Source organism: Pteronotus mesoamericanus, unplaced genomic scaffold (genome assembly GCF_021234165.1).
Source record: "Pteronotus mesoamericanus isolate MK-2021 breed Mesoamerican mustached bat unplaced genomic scaffold, CSHL_Meso_final contig_272, whole genome shotgun sequence".
NCBI classification, from domain to species: Eukaryota; Metazoa; Chordata; class Mammalia; order Chiroptera; family Mormoopidae; genus Pteronotus; species Pteronotus mesoamericanus.
In genome coordinates, this window is record NW_026555116.1 from 523766 (window position 1) to 533865 (window position 10100).

The 10100-nt window shown below is 42.1% G+C and overlaps 1 gene segment (V, D, J or C); it reads left to right on the top strand.

Moving 5' to 3' along the window:
- The first annotated feature begins 360 nt into the window (after positions 1–360).
- On the top strand, positions 361–948 carry LOC129071914 (T cell receptor alpha variable 14/delta variable 4-like). The segment is given in 2 exon segments: positions 361–409; positions 575–948. Coding segments are annotated over 2 exon segments (423 nt in total).
- Positions 949–10100: the final 9152 nt, after the last annotated feature.

Genomic DNA, 10100 nt, shown 5'->3' on the forward strand with positions numbered 1-10100 from the left:
TATGTATGGTGTCAAGTGGGTACTGCAAATATCAGGGGGAACATTTTGTAAAGCATGTGATTGTCAAACCACGATGCTGTACCTGCTCTTTATACAAAATAATATGGAAAACAAAATTTAAAGAAGAGATTGTTAATTCTTGAAAACTTGGGGTTGAGTGGCACTCTCAGCTGGCACATAGGGAAGCCTGATGTGACCCACAGCAACCTGCTGCTCAGGAAACGCTGTTTCCTGTTCTGGGGCGGCAGCAGCACACAGCCCAGTGTTTCTTCCCTTCCTGTCAGAGTCACCTCACCTTGCAGAGCCCTGAAACTGCAGGAGAACAAGAAGATACTTTTCCCTTGTTGGAAGAACATGAACATGTTGCTCTCCAGCCTTCTGAAGATGGTCCTGGTTTCCATGTGGCTAGGTAGGGACGTCACAGTGGGTATGGGCGTCCTCTATAACCTAAGGACCAGGAGTCCAGGCAGTGTTTTATAAGTGCCCTTGGAAGGAGAGGTAGCAAGTTGTAAAACAGATTTTATTTTGTCCCCCATGACTTATCCCCAAACCTTCTGATTTTTTTTCTCTTCAGGATGCAGTATTGGCCAGAAGGTAACTCAAGGCCAACCAGCAATGTTAGTGCAGGAGAAGGAGGCTGTGACCCTGGACTGCACATATGAAACCAGTTCCACAAGTTACAGCCTATTCTGGTACAAGCAGCTCAGCAGTGGGGCGATGATTGTCCTTATTCGTCAGGACTCCTATAACCAGAAGAACGCCTCAGAAGGTCGCTATTCACTGAACTTTCAGAAAGCAAACAGTTTCATCAATCTTGTCATCTCAGCATCACAGCAGGAGGATTCTGCAGTGTATTTCTGTGCTTTGAGTGAAACCACAGTGAGAGGTGTGTATGAAGGAGGTGTTCCAAAACCCCAGGGACCTGCTTGTTGCATCCACCTGCTGTAGGGACCAAGGCCAAGGTTGTCAACAAAGCCAGGAAGTGGTGAGAGGTGTGGAAGCGCAGGTGTAGGTAGAGTTTGAGGGACAACACTCTATGAAAATACCTCTCCAGGTCCTTAGACCATGTGCACTATTATTATTTATCAAAAACATCTATATGTTTGAAAATTGGGGTTGAAATTATTTATTGAAGACAAAGAACAAGCAAAACAAACCGTTTGATATTTGATGAGACATTGAAATGGAAGAATTAACTAAGGAAATTCATAAACACCTGAATCTAAACATTAGTAAAAGTCTGAGGAATTGTAAGATTGCAGATCAATTTGTTTAGTAAATATTTATTGGGTATATTCTATGACACAGGCACTATTTTGAAGAAGGAAGGCTGTGAAATCTTTCTGTGGTTTTCCTCTTTTTGTATGCTATGCTTTTTTATACTGTTTAATGAATTAGTTTAGTTTGGATTTGTTAGATCAGTTAAGGCACTCTCATTGAATTTCCAAGGTACCTAGTGTGTGAGAAACTTTGTGTTCTTTCCATCTCATTAAGACTCTATCATGGAAGAGCTTATTTCCATGATATAGATTCACCAGCAATAAATCCCACCAGTATTAAACCTAAAATGATCAATAATTAGTGGCTCTAGGGGGACATCGTGAACAAGCAAAGTGTGAATTAGCTTTTTCTACCTTTGCCCTTCAATTCACTACTCTTCTGAAAGCATTTCTGTGGCTCCTTTGCACACATCATGCCCTCTTTATTCAATGTTCTACAATCCAAAGTCCTCATTCTCTAATATTTCCTCCTTTTACTTCTAACCCCATTGGCTCAGTGCCTTAAAATTTGAGTGATAATGGATGTTTAATAAGTGATCTTGTATTTTAACTCCATGTAATATTTGCACTTGGAAAGCATATGTGCATAGTAAAAGTCTGTAAAGGAATCTCTTTTAACATTTTTGACTGTTCCTAAAATGTTACCATTTGAATATAAATTTTTCCCGCTGAAGGTGTACAATTGGGTGGTATTTAGCATGTTTACATTATTGTTCAAGAAACACCACTATTTCATCGAAAGAAGTCTATTCACCTTGAAAAACTGTACTCCTTAACCAATAACATTCCATTTCCCTATCTCTCCAGTCAATGACAACTACCATTTCAGTTCTTATTCTATAATTTTACTATTTTAGATACCTCAGAAAAGTGGAATCCAGCAATATTGGTCAAACTGTAACTTATTTCACTTAGCATAATGTGTTGCTGGTTCACCCATATTGTAGCATGTGTCAGAACTTATTTCCTTTTAGAGCTTAAATAGTATACCAATATATGTATTTACCACATTTTGTTTATCCATTGATCTGTAGATGGATATTTGTGTTGCTTCCACATTTTTGTGAAAAAAATGCATATAAATATATCAATATGTTTATGTGTAAGCCCTAATTCTTTCTATTTTCTTGAGTATGCTCTCAGAAGTAGAATTACTGCATCATATGACAATTCTTTAAAAAGTTTTGAGAACAATTTATACTGGTCAATTTGAGGAACTGTGATCTCAACAGTTTTATCACAATCAAGTTTTAGGCACAGGGAATGAGAGTAATCACCAGTCATGAGTGAAGTTTCAGTTTTCTGGTGACTCCCAAAAGTCTGGAAGAGTTTATCACCCTTGCTGCAGTGCATTCTTCAAGTCAGATGCCTAATAAGCACTCTAAAAGGAATGGTCAAGACACTTCCTAGTGGTTTTCTACTGAAATGTTGTTTGTGACCTTCATGCTTCTCTCTCTCCTTTTGAAAAAGCCAAACCTGCAATTATTGACTAGTATTAGTTCCATTTGCATGAATAAAGAACCTGCTGACATAGCGTCTTGAAATCTTTCAAGGTCTAAAGAAGTAATTTCACTAACTTCTGGTCTTTCTATCAAATTTTCTCTGAAAATAATCCATAGTGAAAAAACCCAAGAAGCAGATTTTTGCTATCCAAGAGAACTGTGTTAAAAATATGAGCTCTGTCACATCTTTTTTCGGCACTTATGAGCTCTGTTTCATTGTTAGTTAAATGGTAGAGTAATATCTTCTTTATATTTGATTGTGACAACTGATCAGTAATATATTCAAAAAGAGATTGATAATGAGCTGATGATCAATGAATGAGAGTACCCTCTGTAGGTACAGAAAAAGCATTTGAGAAATCTTCCCTCCATTCCTCTTTACAAACACCCAGCAAATTCAGAATCAAAGGCAATTTCTCCAACTTCATGAAAGGCCTTTCCAAAAAACCCTACATCTAAGGTTATACTTGGTAGCGAAAGACTGAATACTTCCCCCTTCGGATCAGGAATTTTGGCTTTCATCTTCTGTATTTAGTACTGCACTAGAGATCTTAGGCAGTGCAATATGGCAAGAGAAAGAAATAAAAGACATGCAGTTCAGAAAGGAAAAGTGAACCTATCTTAATTCACAGACATCATAGTTATCTAGTAGAAAATCTAAGAGTTTGTACAAAAGTGCTACTAGAACAAGTAGTTAATTTTAACAAAGTCAGTTGTAAACCTATCATATAACCCAGCCATTCTACTCCCAGGGATTGACTAAAGAGAAATGAAAGGATATTTTTTAAAAAAGTTCTTATACAGATATGCTAATAGTAGCTTTATTTGTAGCAGTCCCAATCTGGGACAAAAAAAAAAAAAGCACATGAAGAGGTGAATATATAAACCAATTGTTTTATTTCTGTATGATGGAATACTGCTCAGCAATAAAACAGAATGAACTATCGATAGTTATGAGACCATGGTACAATTATGCTGAGAATAATAAGCCAGAGAAAAGAGTACATATGATTCCATTCATGTAAAATCATACAATATGCAGATGTCCAAGATGGTGGCAGAGTCACACTCATCTCCATCCACTTGTCCCCAGATCTAGAGAGCACTTGCAGTGTAAACGCAGAATGATGAGTGAGTGAGCACATATATGCATGAGAGCACGGGGAGTGTGCAGCAGCGTGCAAGAGCCAGCCTGCCTGAGGGTGCCTGGGAGTTGGCAGTGCCGGCTTTCTAAGTGGCGAGATGATGGCTGCTCAGCCCAGCATCTCTGGCTGCACAGAATTGGGGTGGCTGTGGATTGGCTGTGAAACTTACCATACGGAAGTAATGAGATAATGTATGCATTCCTGTTACATACCTGTGTGTTGGCCTAGGAGCCGCGAGCTACTGGTGCAGAGAGAGAAGGCCTGGGAGGTGAGGGCTCCCGAAACAGCATGGAGAGGGAGCAGGACTGCCCGTCTGAAGAACTCTGGAGGGAGCAGAGTCAGCACTCTGCCACTGACCTATGTTATAGTATAGTTGCAAGGCTCTTCCCAACACCACCCAAGAAATATCCAGACAGAAACTTTATCTGACACTGTTGGAGGCTCTGAAAGGCCATGGCCAGCCCTCCCCATGAGAGACCCTGTGATTTTTGTGGAGGAGAAGCACATGGAGAACTGTCCGCAGGGACTGCTGCTATAGCTTGGGGGCCTCACAGAAGCTTGAGAAAAGGGAGTTAAGGCAAGACCCCTCGCCCAACCCCAACACTCAGCAGGGAACTGGGGCTTGCATGCCTGTGTGTGTGGCTCTGCTAACTAAAAACTCAGATGGCGAGAGTCCACTGAAGGAATGGTACTTGACCGACCACAGCTTGTGAGTAGAGGGATGTTAAGAGTGGAGAATTCAGGTCAAACTTCCCGTGAAAGAGTGGTAGGCTCCAGGCTGGAAGGCAGGACCTGAATGCCTGAGGTTTGCCGCATCCAGGCAGATCCTCCTACAGAGAGACGGGCCCTGCCCTGACCTGTGGGATTATAAAATATGCAGAACCGTGAGTCCAGGGTCAGGAGTCTCCTGCTGGGTACACATCCTCAGGGGAAAGGAAAAAAAAACTCTGAAAGGGCCTTTTGCCAGACAGTATGAGCTACACAGTGACTTGTGCCCTGATCTACTAAAACCAGCAGAACAGAGAGACTAGAGACAGGCACACCAAGGTGTTATCTTCTCTCCTGCACAGCTTTTTAACTTTCATTTCTTATCTTTTGAGTTTGGGCCTAATATGTCACCAGGTTTTATATTATAATTTATTTCAAATCTCGTGTTTTGTTCTTTTATTCTCTACTCTGTTTTATCTTCTTCCTTTCTCCTTTTATATTTTTTCAAATTCTATTTCCTCTCTTATTCTGACTACTTTTTATCCTGCACTGTTACTATTTCTACCCCCTCCAGCCTCTCAAAACCATAATTGTCATTAATCATCTCACATTCTTTCTCCCATTCGTTTTTTGAAATCATGTTTATCCTACTACAGTTGTCTCGATTTTTCCCTCTTTGCCCTCCTCCACCCATCCCACCCACTTTCCCACAGTCATTCCCCACTCTGGGGTCCCTGTCCATGAGTCATTCATCCATGCTCTTTGTTTAGTTCCTTCTTCTTTCCACCATTGTCCTCTTTCCCCGCCCCTTCTGGTCACTTTCAGTCTGCTCCATGTTTCCTTGCCTGTGGTTTATTTTGTTCGTTAGTTTATTTTGTTGAATAGATTTCACTTACAGGTGAGATCATATGGTATTTGTCTTTTACCGACTGGCTTATTTCACTTAGCATAATATTCTTCAGTTTCATCCATGTTGTCACAAAAGGTAGGGGTTCCTTCTTTTTTTCTTTCTTTTTCTTTTAATGTGGATTGATTTTATTTATTTATTTTTTTAAATGATAGGATCCATTATAAAATATTAAAAAATTAAAATCCATTATAAAGTCTCAGCAATCATGACACCTGCACAGAAATAATCAAGTAGATCAAAGAAATAAAACAAGCATTCTAGAAACAAACGTATATATCTGTCTAACAACGTTATACATGATATTATACTGATATTTCAAATCAGTGGGTAAAATAAGGCTTATTCAATATGTGGTGCATTCATCTCTATTGCTTGAAATAAAACAAATACAGAGCTCTATTTCACACATTATACAACAAATATTCAGGTGAGTTAAAAATCAATATGTAAAATCTAAGGAGAAAATTTAGGAGAATATACAAAATAATATTTTTCTTAGCCTGAAGTAAAATATTCAAACCCAGAAGCTATGAAGTAAGATATTGACAATATAAGTATATTAATCATTTAAGACAATACAGTAATATTCATGTAAAAGGAAGTTAAAAGACAAGTATAGAATAGGAAAGTATTTGCAACACATCTCTAAAAGGGTTAATAGCTTTTTTATCTTAGGGAAACAATTTTACAAATATTTAATCAAAAAATGGATGAAGAACACCAAAAAGTCACTTAAAGCTTTTTTCAAAACGAAAACACTCCAGAAATATGCAAAAATAAGCTTAGTTTCAACAAACAGTAAAGAAATAATTAAAATAACATCATTGTCACAATCATATTAAAAAGTATTAAAAATATTGGTAATATCAAGTATTGGTGACTGCGAAAGGAACTGGGTATTCATAGACTCTTTTTCTTCGTCTTCTTAAAGCAGTCCCTTTAGCATATCTTGCAACGCTGGTTTGGTGGAGGTGTATTCTTTTAGTCTTCTCTTGTCTGGGAAACTCCTTATTTCGCCTTCTATTTTAATTGAGAGCCTTGCGGGGTAGAGCAATCTTGGTTGTAGGCCTTTGCTTTTCATGACTTGGAATATTTCTTGCCATTCCCTTCAGGCTTGTAGTGTTTCTGTTGAGAAGCCAGCTGCTAGCCATACCGGGGATTGCTGGGAAACACCTCACCTGGTTTCAGGAGCTGTAACCCTGCCGACAGGCTGGAGGGCCCCAAGGCTGGAAATATTCAGGAGGCCTTGGGAAAGCAGGCTCCTGAGGAGACTTGACCTGTCCGCCCCTGGCAGGGGTGTAGCCCCTGCCTCTCTGCTTTGCCATGGATGGTCAATGGCCAACAATGGGTAAGTTACCTCATGCTGAGGTATATACCTAAGATAGGTATTGGCTGATTTTGGCAGCAGATCAGAAATTGGGGGACATGGAGAAGGGGCAAAAAGGCCCCTGCACCTCTCGGCTTGGCTTGGACAAGGCCAGAGTCCTCATTGCAGCTGAGAAGCAGTCTCCTTAACCCTTGGTGGCTCCCTCCCCGTGCCTGGCTCAGGCTTGAAACAGTGCAGGATAAACAGCCCTAAATCAGATCTGGTGGGTCGCGGGGTAATCAGGCCTAAAAGTAAATTCTTTAGAGTGTGCTCTGTTCCTCCCTCAGATCTCTGGTCAGCTCATGCTGTGAAGAACCTGTATTTACACCCCTTACCTTGGTAAGACATTTGCTTTATTTACACACTTTACCAAGTATCGTTAAGACATTTACTTTATTTACACCTTTTACCCTATATCTTTAAGGTGCCTTTAAGTCTGCTTTCCCCTTATCTATAGTCTCTATTGTTGATTCTAGTCTCCTCTCGGACCCATGTAAATCAGTGTACTCCTGTCACTTGTCTTGTTAAAAGCATCATATATTCACTGTGAAACTTACCATACTGATGTAATGAGATAATGTATGCATTCTTGTTATATACCTGTGTGTTGGCCTAGGAGCCGTGAGCTACTGGTGCAGAGAGAGAAGGCCTGGGGGGTGAGGGCTCCAGAAACAGCATGGAGGGGCAGGACTGCCCATCTGAAGAACTCTGGTGGGAGTTACGTACCCCACTGATAAGCTTTTCAATAAAAGCCTTGGAACAAAGGACAATGGGGCCTTCCCCACTAGAGGGATGTGCCATGGCTTTCTCCAGTAAGGGGGAAGTGCCCCTGTCTGCTCTCCTGGCAAACAGAGAAGTGTTTGAGACGTTTTGTGTTTATTCCCCCTCATCCGTGACAACCCTGGGACGGGCTTGCGGGTTTCAGAGCCCCGCTCCCTCCTCAGCTGGCCCCAGCCAGTTCCCCTCAGGTTTCAGGGAGTGCTGTGCTCTCTGTGGCACTCCCCCGCAGCGGCGCACCCCTATAGCCGCCTTGCAGTGCAACAGAGGCTCCCTTATGTGTTACTACCACTTTCTCCCTTGCTGCCTTTAGGATTAGCTGTTTGTCTTTGCTATTTGCCATCTTAATTATGATGTGTCTTGGAGTGGGTCTCATTGGGTTTCTCTTGAATGGGCCCCTCTGTGCTTCCTGGACTTGTGTGACTTTCTCTCCTCAAACTAGGGAAGTTTCCCATCATGACTTTTTCAAACAGGTTCTCTATCCCTTCCTCATCCTCTTCTCCTTCTGGTATTCCTGTTACATGGATATTATTACATTTCAGGTTGTCCTGCATTTCCCTAAATGCTTCTTTGTTCTTTGAGAGTCTTTTTTCATTTTCTTGCTCCTTCTGGGAGCTTTTTTCGACCTTGTCCTCCAGCTTGCTGATTCGGTCTTCAGTTTCATTGAGCCTGCTTTTGATTTCTTCTACTGTGTTCTTCAGTTCAGAAATTGTCGTCTTCATTTCCTTTTGTCTCTTGTTGATAGTTTCTATGTCTTTCCTCATGCTGATATAGTTTGCAGTAAGTTCCTTGTAGTTTCCCTGTATTTTTTTGTAATTCTCTCACTGAGCTCGTTAAGCTTCCTTAGAACCATTGTTTTGAACTCAGTATCTGATAGTTCACTTGACTCTATCTCAATTAGTTCTCCTTCTTGGGATTGCTCCTTTCTCTTTGAGTAGGGGGTGTTTCTTTGTTTTCCCATGATTTGTGAGACTCTTGTTTTTTTGCTTCTGCTTCTTAAATTGATCTGTCTTGATCTCCTAACTTTGTGGTGTGAACTTCTATGGTAGGAGACCGCTGTTTTTACTTTCTGGATCTGCCTCTGATGATGTCAGATGTCCCTGTCTGACCTTAGGCAGTTAGAGACTTCCAGGAATCTACTGTCAGTGGCTGTCTCCTTCAGCTGTTAATCTGGTCACTCTGCAGTCAGCAGGCCGCCTTCGACAGCTCCAGGAGGGGTGGAATCCCTTCTGGGGCAGGGTTATTGGGTCTTCTCACTCTGCTGCCATATGGGGGAAGAGTCAGCACTGAGATTCTGCCGGCTACTCTCTCTGTTCTCTCCCCAAAGCCTCCATCCCAGTCTCTTCTCAAGTGTCTCCAGACCTCTCTGCGCCCCCTTTTGCCAGGGGTCTACTGTCTGTGGCTGCCACTCTGCACTTAGCAGGTGACTTAGACAGCACAGGGAGGGGTGGAATCCCACCTGGGGGGTGGGGGGCTACTGAATCCTCTGATGCTGCTGCCACTCAGGGGTGTGGTCTCTGCCTGAGCAGGATGGCTGCTGCCAATGGGGGATGATTCAGCACCAAGATCCCGCTGGCCACGCTCTCAGTTCTCTCCCGAAAGCTTCCTTCCCCAGTCTCTCCTCAGAGGTCTCTAGCCCACTCTGCCCCCGCCTTTGCTGGAGACCAGGGTAAGTGGTTGCAAATAAAAATTTATGCATTGGCCCTTTAAATGGCTCTTTCCATCTCCAGCCACCTGTCTCTGGCAGAGAGCTCCCCTGCTGCTTTTTGCAGCTGGCTGTTTTCTGTGTACTTTTTGGGCTCTGGTGCTCTAGGCTAGAGATCCCCACTTTTGGTTTAGACCCCACTCTTCTCAGGGGGATCCAACTGGCCGTTTCAATATCCTTCTGGTACTGCCACCCGTGGGCATGCTGCCCGCCTTCTCGAGCCTCTACCGCACTCCTTACTGGTTAGATTGAGCCAAAGCCAATTCTTCTGTCTCCAAGGTTACAAGGGTCCTCTCTTGCTATTGTTCAGTTGTTCATTCCAGGTGATTTCTCCACAAATTAGTTGTAATTCCAGGTTGGTCCTGGGTGGAGGTCAGTGTGACTTCCACTCATTCCTCTGCTATCTTGCCTCTCTAAATTCTGTCTTATTGGCTCCCCAATCACACATCATCTGCACATTGTATTTTGTTCTCACCATCCAAAGTTTAGTCTCTTTTGGTCACCATTTACCCCATGTACCTTCTTCTACCTGCCCCCACAACATTTTTCCTTCGGTAACCATGCTGTTGTTTGTGTCCCTGAATTTTTTTTTTGCTATATCCATCACTTTTTTTACCCAGCCTCTCGGCTCCCCACCCCTCTGACAGCTGTCAGTCTGGTCCTTGTATCTGTGAGGTTGTTTCTATTTTTAGTTCATTTTAGTCATT